At 42.3% G+C, this 22,851-nt stretch overlaps 1 protein-coding gene across 1 annotated transcript; it reads left to right on the forward strand.

Moving 5' to 3' along the window:
• Positions 1–3,796: 3,796 nt before the first annotated feature.
• LOC311133742 (MAP kinase-activated protein kinase 2-like) lies at positions 3,797–21,167 on the forward strand. Its single transcript, XM_084167293.1, has 10 exons — positions 3,797–4,534; positions 13,843–13,982; positions 15,135–15,199; positions 15,338–15,417; positions 15,707–15,833; positions 16,363–16,438; positions 16,779–16,903; positions 19,315–19,400; positions 19,556–19,636; positions 20,105–21,167. Exons 1-10 carry the CDS (start codon positions 4,241–4,243, stop codon positions 20,258–20,260), a joined length of 1,230 nt encoding a protein of 409 aa, XP_084023419.1. The 5' UTR covers positions 3,797–4,240; the 3' UTR covers positions 20,261–21,167.
• The last annotated feature ends 1,684 nt before the right edge of the window (positions 21,168–22,851 follow it).

Consider the following 22,851-nt stretch of genomic DNA (forward strand, 5'->3'; position numbering starts at 1 on the left):
ATTATGGGTTATTGTGTGTAACATTTTTTATTTCATCAATTTTAGAATTGCTGAGTAACATTTTTTATTTCATCAATTTTAGAATAAGGCTGTAACGTAACAAAATGTGGAAAAAGTCAAGGGGTCTGAATACTTTCCGAAGGCACTGTATCTCATGGAAAGAACAGGTGCTCATAAGGTTTTGTACACTCAGTGAAGCGAGATGTAGAAACCTTTGTCACTCTTAAACCTGCCAACACCCCTATTCACCCCTCTTCAGGTACACCGGGATTTCCGTCTGTGGCTCACCAGCATGCCCAGCAGCAAGTTCCCAGTGTCTATCCTCCAGAATGGCTATAAGATGACCATAGAGCCTCCCAGAGGCATCAAGGCTAACCTGTTGAAGACTTCCCTGAGCCTGAATGATGACTTCATCACTACCTGCACCAGGGTCTGGCTCCTCCGACTTCCATACCATACTGTGACTGTATTGTGTAATTCAAGTGGAAAACAACATATACAGACCCCTCACCTAACACTGTCCCCTGCTCCTCCTCTTCTTTCCTTTCCAGGCTGCAGAGCTTAAGTCCCTGCTCCTGTCTCCGCCTGTTCCACGGGAATACCATTGAGCGCAGGAAGTTCGGCCCACTGGGGTTGAACATCCCATATGAGTTAATTGACGGTGACCTGTGCATCTGTATCAGCCAGCTCAAGATGTTCCTGGAGGAGTACCAGGACGTCCCCTACAAGGTGGGGAAGACACTCTCTCTCTCTCTCCCTTTCTCTTCCTTTGGTATTTCTCTTTTCATCTCCCCTCTCCTTCTTTCTCTTTTGTCTCCTCTCATGTCCTACCCTTTTATCTCTGGTCCTTTTGTGCTAGCTATTCTCCACTCCACTATTCATACACTTCTCTCCTGTCTGCAGTCCTGTAACTTATCTCTCTTCTCTCCCTGTAACGCTTTACACGTCCTTGTCCTCTGTCTGACACACACTGCACATATTCCAAATTGGTTCCTATTGTCATTGAAATGTCATTCTTATTACATATATTTGAACTATCAGCTGAAACAAATACCGCTAGCAAGAGTATGCATTTTTTGTATGGTTCAGAGTCCTTATTTCTGTTGTGTGTCTGTGTGTGTGTCCTCTCCTTTGTCCTCTCTCGCTGAAACTCTACACCAGCAAGAAACCGGTTTTGAACTTGTCTTACTTATATTTGTTGCTTATATAACTCTTACTGTTTTAGATGTTAGACTTTGCAAAGATCAACAGATTTGAGTTTAAGCTTAACAGAGAACATTGGTTACATTCTTCTTGTTAACAAAAGCTCATAGGAAATGCTCAAGATACCATTCTGTTGACATGCTAACATAGCTTAACTAATCAGTTCTGTACAAGGTCAGGGGGGGGCGTGACCTTGTACAGAACTGATTAGTTAAGCTATGTTAGCATGTCAACAGAATGGTATCTTGAGCAGAATGGTATCTTGTATTGAGTTATTGTGTGTTGTAAATTTGAATGACTTAAGGCTGGGCTGGTAATGCGTCTTGTTTGTCTCTATGTCCCCTATCAGTGTTCAGGATGTGATGACTAAGTACCCAAATCACTGCTGAAGTCCCTAACATCCTGTCAGTGCCATATCTTCTTCTCCCACCATTAACCTCAAGCCAATTCCAGTTACCATCCCAATCCTCCATATCAGAGAGCTCTTCTATAGTTATACTATATCTTCTTAATTATTGTCACATACACCTGATAGGTGTAGTGAAATGTGTTGTTTCACAGGGTCAGCCATAGTAGTACGGCACCCCTGGAAGAAATTGGGGTTAGTACGGCGCCCCTGGAAGGTTAAGTGCCTTGCTCAAGGGCACATTGACAGATTTGTCACCTTGTCGGCTCGGGTATTCAAACGAGCGACCTTTCGGTTACTGGCTCAAAGATATAACCGTTAGGCTACCTTCTGCCCCATATTCTCTATCTCTTTCTAATCCCCCATCCACCCACCCTTCTCTCTCAGGTATAACCGGTTGTTAGCGGTCATATCCCAGAGCCTCAGTGATATAGTGAAGGCCCTAAAGTGCTTAGTGGTGAGGTCATCAGAACTGGAGCTTATGGCCAACAGCCTGTTCATCAACAAAGTACCTGACATATGGCAGGCCAAGGTACTCACAAGAACACATACACTACATGACCAAATGTAGGTGGACACCTGCTCGTCGAACATCTCATTCCAAATTCATGGGCATTAATATGGAGTTGGTCCCCCCTTTGCTGCTATAACAGCCTCCATTCTTCTGGGAAGGCTTTCCACTAGATGTTGGAACATTGCTACGGGGACTAGCTTCCATTCAGCCACAAGAGCATAAGTGAGGTCGGGCACTGATGTTGGCCGATTTGGCCTGGCTTTCAGTCGGCGTTCCAATTCATCCCAAAGGTGTTCGATGAGGTTGAGGTCAGTGCTTTGTGCTGACCAGTCACGTTCTTCCACACCGATCTCGACAAACCATTTCTGTATGGACCTTGCTTTGTGCAAAGGGGCATTGTCATGCTGAAACAGGAAAGGGCCTTCCCCAAACTGTTGCCACAAAGTTGGAAGCACAGAATCATCTAGAATGTCATCGTATGCTGTAGCATTAAGATTTCCCTTCACTAGAACTAAGGGGCCAAGCCCGAAACATGAAAAACAGCCCCAGACCATTATTCCTCCTCCACCAAACGTTACAGTTGGCACTATGCAGGTATCTTTCTCTTGGCATCCGCCAAACCCAGATTCATCCATTGGACTGCCAGATGGTGAAGCGTGATTCATCACTCCAAATAACCCGTTTCCACTGCTCCAGAGTCCAATGGTGGCGAGCTTTACACCACTCCAGCCAACGCTTGACATTGCGCATGGTGATCTTAGGCTTGTGTGTGGCTGGTTCGGCCATGGAAACCCATTTCCTGAAGCTCCCGACAAACAGTTATTGTGCTGACGTTGCTTCCAGAGGCGGTTTGGAACTCGGTAGTGAGTGTTGCAACCGAGGACAGACGATTTTTACGTGCTACGCGCTTCAGCACTCGGCGGTTCCGTTCTGTGAGCTTGTGTGGCCTACCACTTCATGGTTGAGCCGTTGTTGCTCCTAGACATTTCAACTTCACAATAACAGCACTTACAGTTGACCGGTACAGCTCTAGCAGGGCAGAAATTTGGCGAACTGACTTGTTGGAAAGGTGGCATCCTATGACGGTGCCACGTTGAATGTCACTGAGCTCTTCAGTAAGGCCATTCTACTGCCAATGTTTGTCTATGGAGATTGCGTGGCTGTGTGCTCGATTTTATACACCTACCAGCAATGGGTGTGGCTGAAATAGCCAAATCCACTATTTTTAAGTGATGTCCACATACTTTTGGTCATGTAGTGTATATAGAGGGGTGGGTGTAAGGAGAGAGGGATGGATATCCTTGAAAACTGAAGCAGGTGGCATCACCTGCTTAGCTAACACTGGCAGTCATTTTAAACACCTAATCCAATATATACAGTAATCTGACATCTGAGTATAGAATTTATTGCATAGAAACTAGCCTACTTGTAGTTAGTCTTCAGGGGAAACATTTTTATTTGATTCCATTCAACTCAACCCTACCCTGACTACTAATTATTTGCCAACTGTACCGCTCCTTTAAGAGACAGCCGGTAGAGAAATATGATTTAAGTAGAGGGTAATGCTTACGCAACCTCCCCAGTCAGTAGCCCATGTGAATGTAACGGAAGGACGTTGGAAAGTGACGAGGCCAGTTTAACCGAAGTCATCAGACAAGAAATCCCTATTTTCTACTATAGCCTACTCAGATGTGGACATGTTTATTGTGATATTTTTTTAAAACCCGTGGATATACAGGATTATTGAATTGAACTTGAATTGAATAATTGGTTGAAGAATGTCAGTAGGCTACTGTAGTATATAGGCCTCCTGTAAAGTTTTTTTCTATTTTATTTTTCAATTTTAGAAAACTTTTAGTATAAAACTTTTTTAATAGTGGGACTATTGTTTCGTAGGCTATTGTCTTTTCAAGTGTTTTAAACATCCCAAGGCACACAGGAACTGGCCAAGCGAAAGTGACTACCGAATGCGCGCCCTTTGCGGTGTCTGGGAGTCATTTCTGCTTGGCGTAAATTACGGACAAGCGCGTCATTTCACTTGCGAATCATATTAGCCTATTGAGGTCCGTTCTTTTATCCTGGGGGACCACTCACAGAGACACGACATCTGTGTGACCATGCTACAAAATGGTATTGGTAAGGAGAAACCTTCGGAACCGCCGAAGGCTGAGCCAGAACCAGACTTCCCATCAGAACCTCCAACCCAGCCAGCCCCAACTGACAGCGCAGTGTCGACGGCACAGGATACGGATTCCACGCACTTCCCCATGTCCGTTTACCCCAAATTGGAGATAAAGCGTAACGCGGTGACAGACGATTATAAGATATCTAGTCAGGTCCTTGGGTTTGGGATCAATGGGAAGGTTCTGGAATGCACCAATAAGAAGACGGGGGAGAAGTGCGCACTGAAGGTAACATCACCTACCTATGGAAATAGGCTGTTGCTCACTCGGAGTTTGAGTCCTGATGCCATTTGGTCGTATTGAGATTTTGCATTTTCCCCAGTGAAGATCAAATCAACTAGAAAAACTAATGTTCAACTTAGGAACTTTGACCTGAGTTTCTTATCAGATTTCTCTCTGCCTATACAGATGCTATCTAGAACATAAAAGGGTTATTTGATTGTCTACATAGGAGAACCCTTTGAAGAACCGTTTTTGGTTCCAGGTAGAACCCTTTTTGTGTTCTACATGGAACCCAACACGGTTCTAACTGGAACCAAAACAGGTGCTCCTATGGGGACAGCTGAAAAACCTTTTTGGAACCCTTTTTTCTAACAGTATACTAACTCATTCACCATGTGCCAAGTACTAGCATGACATTGTAAATAAGTATTATATTGGGGAAAAGCAAGGAAAGCCATGGTGGTGTAATAACACAGTAATAAACATGGGCAACTAGTGTCTGTAGTGTACTGGTATCCAAGTGTGTGTAATACATCTTCTATGTGTGTGTGTGTGTGCTGACTGGCAGGGGCATCACCAAAGTTTCATAACATTCAGGGCTCAGCCCTGAACACCAGGGGCTGAGGGAGGACGGAGGAAACAACTCATAGTGGATACACTATGAGTTGGAATTATAGCCCACCAACTTTCCAGTGGCACTCACTCATCTTTGTATTTATATTGTGAAAGGCCTTTTAGCTACTGCCTACTGTTCATTGACAGCCACATTGACAGCCACAACTCAACAATCAGCTGTTTGATATTTGTGCATGGGCTGCCCAATTGCGGGTTTCCGACTGTAGCAGAGCCCCACCTGTTTTGAGCCCCACATTTTTAGCCAAAAAAACAACAAAAAACATGTCCTTTGGCATTAATACGTGTCACATATCAGTTTGCAAACAATGTTAAAACATTTTTAAAAATATATATTTAATAAAGCCACTTTTTTGCTTTCTTGAGTAAGGCAGCTCCAAAATGCAGGTGTTTTAGCCTAGCTCAGTGCTTTCTGTGGTGGTGGGGCAGCCAGCGGAAAATACGGAGCGTAGGGGTTGGTAATGTTCTCTAGTTGCGCCGTGATTGGCTCAGGGTTCTGTCACTCATGTCACTTCCAAATCTAAGGGTAGAGCTCGAAAATTCAAGCCCCTTGGGTGCTGCCATAGAGTTACATTAGAAGTGCCCATCCAAGAAGGCTCAAGGTCATTGGCCACAGATAAAATGACGTCAAATCACATTATATCTACAGTAGCTTTGATTGGACTGATCATGTCAACATCATACTTTCAAAATTTTAGCTAGCAGTCATCATCACGAATCAACTCGACAATCTACTGGCAAATCCTCTTTAATCCTTGTCATATGAAGAGAAATAATGAAGATAAATTATAGATAAAACGTATCGGTGCTCATCGGCCATTGGACGAGGATAGTGCTGGTAATGAAGCGCTGGACATCTTGTTGTTATGACATGCATTATCTGAATTAGGCCCACAGAATTATACCTACGGAGGAGCAGCTTCTATGAAAGAACTTTGAATGTCTTTGAACTTCAAAGAGTTGGTTTAACTAACGTTGGACATCAGTAGCTACAGCAGACTATTCATGCTTCGGAGGGAGGGAGAGTGGCAGGCAGCCTACACACACACTGGTAAAGATTTTCAGCTGGCAGGCAGGCAGACACTGGAATACGTTTTTGAGTGACAGTGAGGGCTTTGCATAGGTGCTTTGTTTTTCGTTTTTTGTGGGACTGGAAAACAATGCCCAGAACGTAAAATAATGTTATTAACCAGTTCCCGTGCTTTTAAAATAATGGTTCTGTTCCAGAACTGTATAGATCCCTTTTGTTCTCGGTTTTGGTTCTGTTCCTTGAAAATGTTCATTATTTTCAGGTTTTGGTTCTGTTCGCTGAACCGGCTCCAACCCCTGCACGTGTATGCTTTGCATGTTACTATTCTGGTTGAGCGGCAACAACATTGGCATGAAGCAAGACACTGTTAGCCTACTGAGCTAAAGCATAAGTTTTCTCATCACACACCACACAAACTCATGTTGTTCTGGCCAAGCAATGGAAAGCTGTCACCTGTCAGTACAGGGTTACAGAGGCAGAGATTTACTGCCTACAGCAGGGGTACTCAAATACTATTTCAGAAGGTCTGGTCACACAATTTCCTAGGTGGCAAAGGTCTAGATGGATATTGTTATTTATCGGCGTAGTAACAAACGCCCAACTGCGCAACCCTTGCAAACCCAAATTGTTCACAACCATCTTGTTGGCAGATAAAATGTTTTTGCAATTCTACACTTTTGCCATGTAACGAAGGGAAAATGTAGCAGTTTTAAAGCTCTTTTCTCTTTTATGTGTGTTCATATGATACCAGGAGTTGAATCTCGACTGAATTCATAATAAATAAATACCTATATTATTTTAATAGTCGGGACCCGTGGTCCGTATTAACCCTGTTCTTGGTCCAGATCTGACCCGCGGTGCTCCTTTTGAATATGGCTGGCCTACAGTAATCCAGACGGATCAGAATCCCCAAACCAGGAGCATAGAGTCACACACAAAGGACAAGAGGGGGGCGGGGGTCAGGATAAAAAGATTGGATACAGTACAGAATCGGAGAAGAGAGAGATAGGAGAAGGGAAGAGAGCAGGTCATTTTACAGGGGATGGCAGAAAAAATAGTATTATGTGTCCGGAATTGTCCTGAATTCAAATCAATCTTGTCAATCTAGAGTTTTTCAATTTAAATTATTATACAAAATTCTTGCAACCAATAGAATGTTATATATATGGGGGATACAACCATCCCAGCTCTGCAGATTTTGCTGCGAAGAGACAGAATCATTAGATAATTTGTTTTGTTATTGTCCATATGTAGCTTGTTTTTGGTTGCAGGTTCAGGAATGGCTGAAGAATTGCAACATTTACCTGGAGCTAACTCTGCAAATAGCACTGCTGGGTGATTTGAAAAGTCATAGTCAATCTATCAATAATGTAATAATACTCTTAGCAAAAATGTGTATCTTTAATTTACAATGTGTAGAAACTATGAGAATAGAAAGATTCAGAACATTTGTGAAACATAAGTTGAAAAATATATGGCAAATAGAAATCAAAACTGGATGGTGTTCAGAGATAGATGGAAGGGGTTGAGGGTAGCTGAAGGATGAGACTAAAAACAAACAAAAGATAACTATTGTAAAATATACTGTGTCCGTAAAATGGATATAGTATGAATAAGCCGGAAGTAGAAGTCTAAGTGTTGTTGTCCATTAGTTTACTCCAATTAGAGGGGGGGTGGCAGGGTTAGGGGAAAATAATAAAGGAAAATATATATTTTTTATTTATATATTTTATATATATATTTACAAAAAAAGATATGGGGGATTGGAAGTGATGCAGACAATTTCATTGATGGAAGCCACAATCTATCTGCAGTATTAAAGCTGATCTATCCCCTAAAAAAATATATAAAATAAACTATTATTATTATTATTAGAGGTTATTTCCAGTGTTTGAGACAACATACAGCAGAGTGCAATCAGTCAGGACTGAATGTTGGCCTGCTGACTTACATTGTCTGGTATAGTTGCCTATTGCTCATAAGAAGCTGTGTTAAGCATTTTAATTGCAATCATAGCTGGGTGTCTCACCAGGTGCCTGATCATAACTCCCACGGTCAGAGAGGACCCGGAGCAGGTCACAGCAAAGATGATCTATTATATTCACAAGATGGTTGACTGACCACTCTAACAATGGAAATACATGTCCGCAAAGGCGAAAGATAGGCGGGAGGAGGCGAGATCAGGTGGGAAAGTTCTAGCTAGCCATTGATATTTCGTAGAAAACATATCAATACACTTGTAAAAAACCTAATTATTATGAAACTTCTATTTGTTCAAATAAGCCTCACCTATCAAAATAGCAATTCACTTTTTATCTTGACCAAATTCGACACTCTCTCATTGCCCCCCATACAAAAACTCCTTACTTGGTCTGCTTAACACTATAATCGTTAAGCAGACCAAGTCTGCTTAATCTGTGCAGACTTCGCCTCTTCCTCTCTGGTCACGGTGACCAGGAACTACCCATGGATCCACAGGGCAAAGCTGCCCTACATGGGCTCTCACTCAGATCCAATTTAAGAGCTTGGAGAGTGAGAGTAATGGAAAGCATTTCAATATTGACTGCAGGGAATGGACACCACCCACTGTATGCCAAATAAAACACAAAGTGTGAAATGTGGATTGGAAAATATTCTGGCAGGGGTGTGGTGGTGTTTGTGAGTTTGCGTTTATGTTTTTGTGATTGTACAGAAGCCAGCCTCTGTTTGTATAAGCCTGGGTGAGCCTTGTGCATAAAGTATCACATTGACACTCCTGGTAATTTACGACTCAATTTCCCCTATATTTTTAACCACAATACAAACAGGCATAGACAGAAACGAGTCATGGGGATGAAGGGCTGTCCAGCTCAGTCACGTTTTAATTAAGTCCACTCTTGAGTGCTAAGTGTAATGGATGGGTATAGGTTTAATCCACTCTACTAAACCTGAAGGGAAGCCATCCTTTTAATCTAATTCAGTTACAGCGATCAGGGTTCTCTCGTCTTAGACTTGCCTGGCTGCCAGCTCTAAAAGTCTGTGTCTAGCCTAAAAAGACCCATTGTTGTTCCATGAATGAACTCCCGAGATTCCATTCACTGTATGTTCCATTAGAACCTTTATTTGGCAGGGGAATGTTCCATTCTGGAACTCCAGTTTTCTCCAGCCAAACTTTTACTGCACTCTCTTCATAGCCAAGCTCTTCTTCTTTCAAATTGTTTTTTGATTAATCTCCTTTTAGGGATTTGCATCTATGTGGTTTTAGCTCACTCTTCAGCTTCCTCAGCTTCTGTTTATGTTTGTGGTTGTTGTTATTATATTATAAACCATTGGCAGGGCTTATACTTATTGGCAGGGCTTATACAACTTCTTGGCTGGGTTGGCAGGGTTGTGGTCCATCTGTGCTTCCGTTGAGGCCCACTTAAATGACTATGGTTTTGTTTCACATGAAAGTGATTTGAGAGACTGTAGTTGCAGTTAGCCTAGAGGCAGGTAGCCTAGCGGTTAAGAGTGTTGGACCAGTAACCGAAAAGTCGCTGGTTCGAATCCCCGTGCCGACTAGGTGAAAAATCTGTCAATGTGCCCTTGAGCAAGGCACTTAACCCTAGTTGCTCTGGATCAGAGTGGCTGCTAAATGGCTAAAAATGTAGTGTGTAGCAGAGTTAACCTACTAACCTGAACTCTGGCCCCAGCCCCAGGAAAGTCGGTTATGAGTATAAAAACTGTTAGTCAGAGATGGATGGTGTGATGATAAGCATTATAGTAGAAACATGTTCTGTTCAGGTGAATGTATATTTCAGGATTATACCTGGCTACATACCACAAAGTGGTATTACTATATTAGTACAATGCCTACCTGTGTAGCCTATATGTAATTACTATACATTTGGCTTCTAGTGGAATCCTGGTATCTCTTGAGTATCATATAAGGCTCCTAATCTAATATCAGCAGTAGCTCTTCCTCTTAACATTCTCTCCAGCACACCTTCAGGATACGTGTTAGTTTATGTTATTTTTAATTACTGGAGTTTCATCTGTTCTTCCCTAACTACTTACTACAGCAGTATAAATCCTGCAGTCTCACACCTATCTCTCTGCTTTATTTACTCTTTCACTTTTATGACCTCTGCTTTATTGGCTGGAAAGAATTATAAAGGGAAAGGTAGGGTAACAAGCTCTGTTACTGAGACACACACATCAATATCCAGACTGCCCTCAACCTTGAACAGTCTCTAAACTTCCTCATTTGCAGCAGTGTGTGAAACTATTGATGCTGCATGTGCCAGTGTGCGTGAGAAGGTCTATGGAGGTCTATGAAGGAAAATATTAGATTTCCTCTGTGGATAGCAGGACACAATGCTATGTTAGGAGGGGCTGAGCTATTTAAACAGATTAAACCTGACTCACTCCCGGGGCCTCAGTGGAGAAGGATCTGATTGTTTCGAGGAAGTGGTGGGAGACTGTTGATTGGTTTAGAGAGGAATCAGGGACAGGTGTGCTCTTAGCCCCCATAGTGTCTGTCAACTCACATTAGAAATGAGTCCGTCTGAGGATTAACTCACTCAGCTTTGTGTGTGTGTGTGTGTGTGTGTGTGTGTGTGTGTGTGTGTGTGTGTGTGTGGGTGTGTGTGTGGGTGGGTGGGTGGGTGTGTTTCTATGTCTGTGTGTGTGTGCGCACATAGAATTTCTCTGAATTTTCCCCCTATGTGGAAGCTAGATGGATTGCAACAGCACTAGGCTGCATTCAAAGTATTAGAGTGTCTGCTAAATGGCTAAACATGTAGTGTGTAGCAGAGTTAACCTACTAACCTGAGCTCTGGCTCCAGCCCCAGGAAAGTCGGTCATGAGAATGTGTGTGTGTGTGTGTGTGTGTGTGTGTGTGTCCGTGCATGCGTGCGTGTGTGTGTGTGTGTGTGTGTGTGTGTGTGTGTGTGTGTGTCCGTAGGTGTGTTTCTGCATCCATTTGTCTGTGTTTGCGTACATAGAATTTCTCAGAATTTCTCCCCTATGAGGAAGCTAGATGGATTGCAGCAGCACTAGGCTGCATTCAAAGCAAGTCTCCCACCTCCACCACATCACATTTCCCCATAACATGGCGGAGACTCACGCTTGAGCCTTTTACTTTCGGCAGTGCTGTAAAGTACTTAAGTAAAAATACTTTAAAGTACTTAAGTAGTTTTTGGGGGGGTATCAGTACTTTACTTCACTACTTATATTTTTGTCAACTTTTACTTTTACTTCACTACATTCCTAAAGAAAATAATTTACTTTTTACTCCATACATTTTCCCTGACACCCAAAAGTACTCGTTACATTTTGAATGCTTATCAGGACAGGAAAATTGTCAAATTCACACACTTATCAATAGAACATCACTGGTCATCCCTACTGCCTCTGATCTGGTGGACTCACTAAACACAAATGCCTCATTTGTAAATTATGTGTTGGAGTGTGCCCCTGGCTATCCATAAATAAATAAAAACAAGAAAATGGTGCCATTTGGTTTGCTTAATATAAGGAATTTGAAATGATTTATACTTTTACTTTTGATACTTAGTATATTTAGTATATATATTTAGCATATTCAGACTTCACTTTTACTTGAGTCATTTTCTATTAAGGTAGAGTATCTTTACTTTTACTCAAGTATGATTGGGTACTTTTTCCACCACTGACTTTCGGTTTTGGTCCACAAGCTTCAAATAGCTGTAAAAAGTATATTTTTGGGTATTGAAAATATATTTCACAGCGATTTAGATGTAACAATGATTCCCTACACTATTCAGCACTGAAATTGAGTGAACAGTGTAGAATTTTAGCAAGCAGGAAATGACAGAGAGATTTCTACATTGGCCGCTTGCTCCGGTTTCCACTAGATAACACAGCCACAAACCGCTTCCCCATTTTGACAACAGAAGCCGGCCCGGTGGGAGAAATCAATAGGTGAATATCACAGCCAATCACACATCATTCCACTATTACTGCAGATATATTATGGACATTTTCTGAAATTACAATACAAAAAATCATACAAATCCCATGTGTAGCACCATTAATCCCCTTTGTTCCTGGAGGAACATAGGGCCTGTCCTAAAGTTTTCCAACATTTCCAGTCTTGCCTACATTACATTTACATTTAAATCATTTAGCAGACGCTCTTATCCACTATACAGGAAATGTAGCGCACAAGGCCCTAAGCTATCTGTATCTTCATATGAGAACCCATAAAACACAATAAAGTAGCCAAGACTCTCTCTCACATGCTCTCCAGATACAGGGCCGAAATGAGGTCCACTCTTTTATAGTTACCCTGGGTACTGTGGGTTGTGAGGTTAAGTTTAAACAGACATCAGTTAAAGAGGCCACTTTCAACACACTCCCAGCAAAAGGGGAAGGACTTCCTCTTCAGAGAAAGACTATCACTATAATGCTAAAGAAATCACAACTAAGCACATGTGCATGATAAACACACACATAAAAACACACTCATTCACAATATAAATACCCAAAGATGAAGAATCCCTCATTATGTTGTGTGAAGTTGATATGAAACCTAGTTCCTATAGTAACATTGTATATCTTAAAAAAGGGTTGATGATTGTTCTGGTTGAAGTTTGACCTGTGTCTTTTATTAGCTGCTCTTAACAACATGTGCCTTGGCCACTCATAAGCCATTCAGTTTGGATGGATGAATCAATGAGGATACGATGAGAGCTAGTCTCTTAGGGCCAAATCCTAACTTTTGCATACTTTCCCTATGTTCAAGAAACTATCTCATTCATTGTTAAGTGAGGGTGTCAGGTTTTCCAGTTATTACTTCTATTATTGAATGAGACCATAAAAGTCTGTTTATTGCCAGTCGTTCTAAAACCACAACTTCCTAGATGAAACTCCATCTCCAAAAGTGCAAGAGAAATGTATGTACAGTAGCTTCCACATTTCTCACCATCCACGTTATCATATAATTGAAGCTGTAAAAGGTGTGTTAAAGAGTGTGTAAGGTTGTGGTAAAGGATGAGTGGTTTCCAGACTGTCTGTGTTCTGTTCTGTTCTCAGCTGCAGCTCTGTGACTGGGCTGGCATGGTATCCGGCAGGAGCCCACTCTGTCACTGTCAGCACCCAAAAATATCCTCTGATGGAAGACGGGTGCTATGTCAAGGCCTGCCAGCCGTCTACTGTGTGTGTGTGTGTGTGTGTGTGTGTGTGTGTGTGTGTGTGTGTGTGTGTGTGTGTGTGTGTGTGTGTGTGTGTGTGTGTGTGTGTGTGTGTGTGTGTGTGTGTATGCATGCATGCATGCACGTGTGTGCATCTGTGTCTGTGTCTATGCATGTGTGATGTCCATTTCAGGTCAGGGTGTGTGAGTGCAATGACTTAACAGGCCCCCTAACATGTGTGGTAGGGAACTGGAAGAGGGAAAAGATAACATTGAAGTCCTGTTACGGACAGGTCAAGCAGATCAGGGGACTTGTTAAGTGTCATCATGATTAACACTTTTACATGTAAATGGACAGGTTCGGCTGCGTGGCCAACCAGCCTCTTTTGTCATGATTGATCAATTCCCTTCAGGACAGAACGAGTGCCTGGTTGGAATTCCAAGTAATTCAATCTCACTCTCTGCCCTTCCCCACACTCCAACACATTACACCTCTCCCTGTTTCTCTCTCTTTCCCAGATCCTCTATGACAGTCCCAAGGCGAGGCGGGAGGTTGAGCTACACTGGCGGGTGTCGGGGGGGCCTTACATCGTTGGTATTCTCAGTCTGTACGAGAACATACATCATGGGAAGAAGTGCCTGCTCATCATCATGGAATGGTAGGATCCTGTCCTGTCAGCTCTTTGACTACCTTACCCAGAATCCTCTGCAATGTGGGAATACAAGTCCCATCTCTCTGTCCTCAGCCACTAGCCATAAACTATTGACATAGTGCCAATCCCTCATAGCTTCTCTCTGATACCATTAGCCTTGATGGAAAGGTCAGTCACTTGGCCTTGGTATGTCTATGCAGGCCAAGTATGTGGGCAGGCCTGGGCCACGGCTGGGGCTCCACCTGTGCCTCACAGATTACCACAGGTTCTCCTCAGTATTCAGAGATGACACCCGACTCTCTTGATATACTGTAGTATTCTCTCATAGTCTGGTCAATAGACCACTCAACTTTTAAGGAAATAACACATGTTTGGAGCAGTGAGATAATGCATTAACTCAAGTGTGTATGTGGAATTTTTAGATACTGACAATGATTTCCCTTGAGGTGCATTTCTAAAGACATGGGAGTATAGTGTACTGGTCAGTCATAGACAGGGATTGTTATGGTTCAGAGCTGGAGGTGTATGTGACGTGTGGTACTCCCTGTAAAGTAATCTCTCTTTATGATCAGCTCTTTCCTGTCTCAGAGACGGTCAGAGGAGGATAGCAGCTCAGCTAAACTCAGCTAGCTTAATGAAGGAGAATAGTCTGTAACTGAGTTTGACTTGGATCGCTCTCTCCTACTCACTTCCTCCTTCTCTCGCTCACTCTTTCTATCTCTCCCATGCATACACACACGCACACTCAAAATAGCATATAAACAATTCTTTCCACATAACAGAAAGTGATTCATCGTGTTTTTCTAAAGACAAAGATCATTGAGGAGGATCGAGGAGTCACAGTCTGTATGGATTTTTTGAATGTCAGCATGTGTATAATGACAGAATGGAAAGACAGAGGGGCAGATGAAGTGCTTGTGCATAGCAGACTGTTCTGTTCCCAGTCTAACGTTATCCCACTAACATCATCCTCATCAAGAGTGCTCCTAAATGGTTCCTGTTTTCACTATTATTTTAGAGCTTTTTATTCAAGTAGCAGAGTTTATCTTTTTGAAACATTTCTAATGTAGGAGAGTTATAGGCAGTGTTATGTTTAGAATGATAACTCCATAACAGCATCTCAATATTACCTCAATGTATGTGTTTCTCTGGTTCCAGTATGCAAGGGGGAGAACTGTTCAGCCGGATCCAGGCCAGAGGGGACCAGGCTTTCACTGAGAGAGGTGAAGGGGCTCAGAGGGGAGGGGGCCAAGGAAAAAGGATTGAGTCTACATGTTTCTGGGAATGGACATACTATGCTGTATATGTGTAATGTTACATACAGTGTTGTCCTGAGACTGTGTATCTCTGCTCTCCTCTAGAGGGCTCAGAAATCATGCGGGATATTGGCACAGCCATCGAGTTTCTCCACAACATGAACATCGCACACAGAGACATCAAGGTGAGCAATAATAATAATATGCCATTTAGCAGACGCTTTTATCCAAAGCGACTTACAGTCATGCGTGCATACATTATTTATTTTTTGTGTATGGGTGGTCCCGGGGTTCGAACCCACTACCTTGGCGTTACAAGCGCCGTGCTCTACCAGCTGAGCTACAGAGGACCACATGTGCAATGTGACACTGACACACAGATCAAGATAAGAGCAGCAGATAATGACAGAGTTGCCATACATTTAGTAATACTATGCATACAGTGACAGATACCTTTCACTTCCTCTCCCTCAGCCTGAGAACCTGCTGTACACTCATCAGAAGAGCAACGGTACTCTCAAACTGACAGACTTTGGCTTCGCTAAAGAGACCACGCTACACAACCTCCTGCAGACCCCCTGCTACACCCCTTACTATGTGGGTAAGTTCCCAGCTAGCACATTTGGTTCCTTGGAAGTTGTGGGAACGTACATTTTTGGTTTCCCATTGGTTCTGGGAACGAAGCTATACGTTTTCTGACCGTAAAACATACAGTTATTTTAAAGTTCTGAAAACAGAAGTGAACATTTTGCCTGTTCTGGCAATGTTAATTTTTAGGTTGCACGGAACTTCTGAGAACGTTTTACTATGGTTCCCTGAAAGTTTTCCTGGGAACGTTACTTCTATTTTGTCAAGTTCCTTAAATGTGCTGAGAACATTTCCAAAGCCAAGCAACTGTCCTGCACCATTCCCAGAACATTGTGGGAAGTGTGTATGCAAAGTAACCATAGGAAAACCACGCTTTCACCAAGCTCTAAGAAACATATGGTTCTCAGAACGTTATGTGCGAGTTGGGTTACAATACTAAACTACTGTAGGAATATGTGTAACAATCAGATTTATGTCACTATATTCTGCATATATTGGACAAGTAATTGTATTTTCCATCTGTCTGTGTTCCTGTTTATAAGCTCCTGAGGTTTTGGGCCCGGAGAAATATGACAAGTCATGTGACATGTGGTCTCTGGGCGTCATCATGTACATCCTGTGAGTACAGTGTGTGTGTGTGTATGCATATTACATTTACATTACATTTTAGTCATTTAGCAGACGCTCTTATCCAGAGCGACTCACAGTTAGTCACATTATTATTATACTTTTTATTTTATTTTTTCATACCCCCTGTGGGAATCGAACCCACAACCCTGGCGTTGCAAACGCCATGCTCTATCAACTGAGCTACATCCCTGCCGGCCATTCCCTCCCCTACCCTGGACGACGCTGGGCCAATTGCGCGCCGCCCCACAGTGCATACATACTATATAATTGTTTGAAAGTCAGTGCAACCTAATAACTATCAACCTCTACGCAATTGTCTCCTGTGTAGGCTGTGTGGGTTCCCGCCGTTCTACTCTAACACGGGCCAGGCCATCTCTCCCGGGATGAAGCGGAGGATCAGGATGGGCCAGTACGAGTTCCCCAAACCTGAGTGGGCTGAGGTGTCAGAGGAAGGTGAGACTGGGTCGTGTCACCTTTCCACTAGACAAGGGTTCCCCAACTGGCAGCCCGTGGGTGGTTTTATTTGGCCCCCCAAGTTTTATGAGCAAAAAATTTTAATTTTTTTGCTTTTTCTTTGTTGGACATAAAAGACGGTAAAAACACCAGGAAATCAGCTCCAAGTTATTTACATTTTGGAAATCTGTTCCCAAGTATTCCCACACATAATAGAAAGACACGTGGTTGTATACAAATGTAAGCAAGGTTATAAATTATTATGTTTTCGTCAAATATTATATCTGTTTGGGCTTCTTGCGGTCAATTTGCAGTTTACAAATAATTATTTATTACAGTTTTTTACAATCACTTTGGCACTAATTTCAGAACCTTGACGTCATTTTTCAAAACTCTAGACACAAAACTCACAATCAATGATCAAAATGCACATTTTTCAAAACTCTAACACTTTTTTCAATTGCTTGGATACAATACACATAAAACTAAGATCATTTGTTCATTTAACAAAAATCACCTGTTCAATATGACACAACTTAACATCAAAGTACTACTATTTCAAAAGGCAATTCACACATTACATTTCAGATGAGTGTCTATTCATTTCATTACAATTATCCAACTATCAATTGATACAACTGCTCAAAATGACAAGTAACTGTTGCATTACTCTTAATACATAGTTGTATGGAAACAGACAAACAATATTCCATGTTTAGATCATGAAAGTTTCAAGATAACAAGATTCATTGTCACCAATTAGCGTGGAGCATGAACCAATTAGACTACATCATCTATGGATGTAATATTATATCTATCATCATTCTTTATCAGACACCGTTTCTATGGTCCCATGTACCACCTTTTCAGACTATTTACAGTATTGACAGTACTGCACTGTATGGATGAAGGCCCTTGTAATTGCTTGTCCAATTCTGCCAACTTGTTACTGATGATTGAGTTCACATTATGGAACACGCATATAAAGAATTGATTGGGATCCACTTGCAACAATATAGCGATACGTACTGTAACATGGAGCCGGCAGGTGATCCAGGTCACAATAGAGGTCATGCAGTGGTGGGAGGAAGACGAGGAAGACGTGTTGGTCAAAGGAATGGCAGGGGACAAGCACCCCTTCTGAGAGGTGTTCGTGGGCCTCGTTTGAGAGGTGTGGGGGAACGTGGTAGAGGACAAGGCCACGGACCAAGACAGCGGCAGCAACAGCAAAGAGTGTCCAATGAAATCCGAGCAAGCATGGTTTCAGGCCCATGCACAATTTACCACCCTGTATTTACCCCCATACTCTCCTTTCCTTAACCCGATTGAGGAATTTTTCTCCACATGGAGATGGAAGGTTTATGATAGGCGCCCTCATGAACAAGTCACTTTTCTCCAGGCCATGGATGACACATGCAATGACATCACGGCAGACCAGTGTCAGGCCTGGATTCGCCATGCCCGAAGGTTTTTTCCAAGATGTTTGGCTAATGAAAACATCCATTGTGATGTAGATGAGAACCTGTGGCCAAATCCACAAGACAGAGTTTATGAAAATGTAGAAGTACAGTAATCACTCCTATGTTTTGCTTTTTACAGTACGAGCAAGCAAGTTGAGGAACACTGCATTTGATGTTTTACAGTACTGTATCGTTTTTTCATCAACATATTTCAGATTGTGTTCAATGATTCCACTGTGTCTGTAGTATTCTCTCTACTACAGCAGTACTTTTACAGGGATGTATTTACATGTAGTACCATAATGAAACATGTATCACCTATTTTGTACTACAATATCTAATGATTGTACGAACAATGACACAGTGAAACTATCGGTTGCTTGTGTGTGGGTGATCTAAATTAACGTTTCATTGGTATTTCACAATAAATTTGTTTTTTGAACCAATGATTGTGCAAGTGCAAGATTTCTTTAAAGATATGAATGCACAATGCAATGTTTTGAACATTGGACAGCCTGTGTTACAAGTGATGACCGTTTTGAGTTTTGTGTCTAGAGTTTTGAAAAATTACGTCAAGGTTCTGAAATTAGTGCCAAAGTGATTGTAAAAAACTGTATGTTCCAGCCCCCCGACCATCCGCTCAAGAAACAAATCGGTCTGCGGCTGAATCTAGTTGATGATCCCTGCACTAGACTATTAGCCCTGGCTTTTGTTTTTTGTTAGTATAGCAATGTATTCCTCCAATGTTGTCACTGGTGCCTTATTCCTAAACAGAAGCCTTGGCTGGGGCCTGGTGTGTGTGTGTGTGTGTGTGTGTGTGTGTGTGTGTGTGTGTGTGTGTGTGTGTGTGTGTGTGTGTGTGTGTGTGTGTGTGTGTGTGTGTGTGTGTGTGTGTGTGTGTGTGTGTGTGTGTGTGTGTTTGACCTCTATCCTCTTATTGGTTTCCCTCAGCCAAACAGTTGATCCATCAGCTGCTGATGACAGACCCCAACGACAGAATGACCATCTCACAGTTTATGAACCACCCCTGGATCAATGTGAGTGTGTGTGTGTGTGTGCGTGTGTTTGTGTGTTTGTGTGTTTGTGTGTGTGTGTGTGTGTGTGTGTGTGTGTGTGTGTGTGTGTGTGTATGCATGCATGCATATACAGTGCATGCATACTATATAATTGTGTCTGTGTTTTGTCATTGCAGCAGTCCATGGTTGTTCCCTCCACACCGCTCCACACCTCACGGGTCTTGACTGAGGACAGAGAGATGTGGGACGACGTGAAGGTCAGAATCAGACCAACACTGACACCCTCTGGTCATCCAGGAACTTCCCAGGATCATCATAGAATGCATTGAGTTTACATCCAGACAATATTTTAAATACAGTTGATACAATGAAAATTACACATGGTTTCCAATGTAGATATCTCCAAATGTGAGTGGAATTTCAGTCCTTTTGTGGTGTGAAAATATTGAAATGGAATTGCTCCCAACCCTTGGAGATGACTCTGGAGTGGTTGATCTTCCACAAGGCAGACATCACAGTCTGAGGCCATCTTAAGAAACAGAGGGCTTATTCCCTCCTCTCATCTTTATTACGCTGTCGGCTATATTCAGAGCAGAGCTTTATCTTCTGTCTATCTATCTTATTCTATCTATCATGAAATAAACCCTCCCTCACTTTGATTCTTCTTCTCTCTCTCTTCTCTATTTCCCACCCTCCTTTTCTCCATAACCCTCTGTGTGCTACAGGAGGAGATGACCAGTGCTCTGGCCACCATGCGTGTGGACTACGACCAGGTGAAGCTCAAAGACCTGGACACCTCCAGCAACCCACTGCTCAACAAGAGACGCAAGAAGGCCACTGCCGGGGGAAAATTGGGAGGTACCGTCTGCAACAGCCAGTGAAAGACTGAGGTGGGAGGGAAGCCACAGCCGGAACAGCAGAAAAAGAGGAAGGGAAGCCCAGAGGACACACCTGGAACAGCTGGGAGGAAAAAGGCTGTGGGAGGTCTGGGCAGAAACATGCAGAAGAGATTTATCAGGGGGAGTGTGTTCATACTTAAATCAGCAGAGGGAGAATAGGGGAGGCATAGAGGAGGGAGGGGGTACTGTTAGGGAACAGCAGGGAAATGGGATTTGGAGATGCTCAGCAATCAGTCGAACTGAAGGACACATGAAGTGATGACAATGTCTGAATCTCTTTTCAGGCAAGATCAGCAGGCCTTCATACTGTAGGCCTTCCATCAGTTTTTAATGTCATTGTGTGTTAGTGTGGATGTGTTATTTTGAAAGATCGTTCAGGATCTGCTCTTTATATGTTAAGGTATGTTTGTTGTGTGTGTGCCTGTGTGTTTATGTGTGTTATGACCAATGTTCCCTCTCATTTTTTTCGGAACTGAGCAAATTTCAGGTCTACTGAACGCAAATTCTGTGCAACTTCCAGCGCGCGTTTACTGTGTACACTGAGGCTGTACCCGCTTTAAGTTACCGTTTTAAACAGTGGCCAAGTAGGCTACTGTGGCTATAAGATCATAATGTAGGCCTACCAGAGTGGCCTACCATCAAAAACAATGGAGAAAATGCATCCCATAACATTTTAACATGGAAATCGCTGTTCTATCATTCAGCCTGCAGTAGCAGCCAATATGTGGTGTTCAATGTAAGCATACATTCCATGAGACTTTTGAAAAAAACATGCAGGGCTTGACAATAACCTGTTTATCCACTTGTCCTTCAGACAAGGAGGTGACGGAAAATGTTGTTGTGTTGTTTGATGCAAGAAACCACTTTACAAAATAAAATGTATTATTATTCCCATACTATTATTACAGAGAATCAGACAAATTATGCTACCCTCTGCCTATTGGCTACTTAGCTTATTCAAGCCTGTCTCAAAATACAACACTGTCCCTTTAAGACAAAACAAAAGCTCTTTACCTGACTCGCTTTTCAAAGATGTCTAGAAATGTACACATTTTGTGCTCTTGTAGGAAGCAATCACTCCCCTATTGCTTACTACAAGGTATCTATAACTGGGCTAATAACTCACTAACTAGCAAAGGATATTAACAAAATGTGCACACGTGGCTACATGCAGCTCTCGCTTTGATCTCAAAACAAGCGCATCTACTCACGACCGCTCATGCTGTAAACACAGTCCAGTTCAAAGTAAATGGCACAGATTCATATGAATTTGTGCCATTGGTCTATTTGCATATAGGCCTACTGCAGCTCTGATTGGTTATCCTGCACCGGTCTGTGTAGAGCAAGGGTTGAGTGGTACATGTCAATGCAATAGAATCCTACTCCAATGCATTCTGCGTACAAGAAAATGTCTTGCATAGTTCATTTTGTTTCGATATGTTGCAATGAAAGTGGCTAATATTGCGTTGATTCGATCACAATTGCCACAGTAAAGGCACAACTTTGATAGTGTTAACAGGGAAAACTCTAGAACAGTGGTCACCAACCTTTTCTGAGTCAAGATTACTTTCTGAGTCTAAATGCAAGCAGAGATCTACCGCTCAGATTTTTTTTTTTTACATTACTTAAAAATATGTAAGCCTATGCAACTTTAACCAATTAAAAACATGACTGTAGCAATGAGGTTTGTGCAGTAAGCTATAGGCCCAATACATTATCATCGCATATTGGATTTTCTTGAATTGCGCTGCAAATGCATTGTTGTTCGGGACATTTCTTTAAATTATATTTCAAAATTTGAGGTAGGCTATATGATCACACCGGTAATAGATCCGTTGTTGTATTACTTGTGAGGCACAGCTGAGTGAGCATACATTTCTATAATTAGCTTTTTATTTTTATTTTACTGGGCTGATGGTGCCTGCATCTGATGGTCAGTCTCAGCGGAGGGAGAGAGCAGCAGACTGAGGGTCCGCCTCTCAACATCCCTCTGCTCTCCCTTTCCTCCACTGACACTGACCAAAAAGGGACACCGTCTTCCAGCTGATGGCGAAAATTCGAGTCGCACATCATTATTTCTGCCTCATGCACAAATTCATGTTGTTCCTCCTATGAACAGAGAAAGTGAAATATTCCTTGATATTTAAAAAAACCAAGCCGCTAATAATAATAAAGCAAGCCTATCGATACACTTTCCTACTCAATCATTACTGCTGCAGTGCTTGTTGTAGCGCTCAGTGGAAATTGGAAGAACGCACATGTTATGGCTTACAAAAGTGTTGAATACAGTGTTGACCGTGCTGAGTAAGAACTTAAACATGAACTCACACATAAAAACAGCAGCTCTTTGCTGTATTCGTTGACAGTCTCTCTCTAGTCATGGTTTTGAAAGTTTTGACATTTCACAGTATCAACTTTGCTGTAGCTTTCTTTTATGCCTGCTACATTACTGCAGACACAGTAATCTAAGCCATCTGATTGGCCAGCGGTAGGCCTATAGTGCACTTGATTTGCTCTCCAGGCCTGCCGGGAAGGCAGAGTTTGTACTTTCAGACAAATGAAATAGTTCAAAA

Source organism: Coregonus lavaretus (assembly GCF_964263955.1).
Source record: "Coregonus lavaretus genome assembly, chromosome: 8".
In the NCBI taxonomy this organism is placed as follows: domain Eukaryota; kingdom Metazoa; phylum Chordata; class Actinopteri; order Salmoniformes; family Salmonidae; genus Coregonus; species Coregonus lavaretus.

Coding starts and splice junctions, on each gene's coding strand:
- LOC311133742 (XM_084167293.1), top strand. CDS start 4,241: ATGCTACAAAATGGTATTGGTAAGGAGAAACCTTCGGAACCGCCGAAG. Junction 4,535..13,842: donor GGGAGAAGTGCGCACTGAAG/GTAACATCACCT, acceptor TCTCTTTCCCAG/ATCCTCTATGACAGTCCCAA. Junction 13,983..15,134: donor CTGCTCATCATCATGGAATG/GTAGGATCCTGT, acceptor CTCTGGTTCCAG/TATGCAAGGGGGAGAACTGT.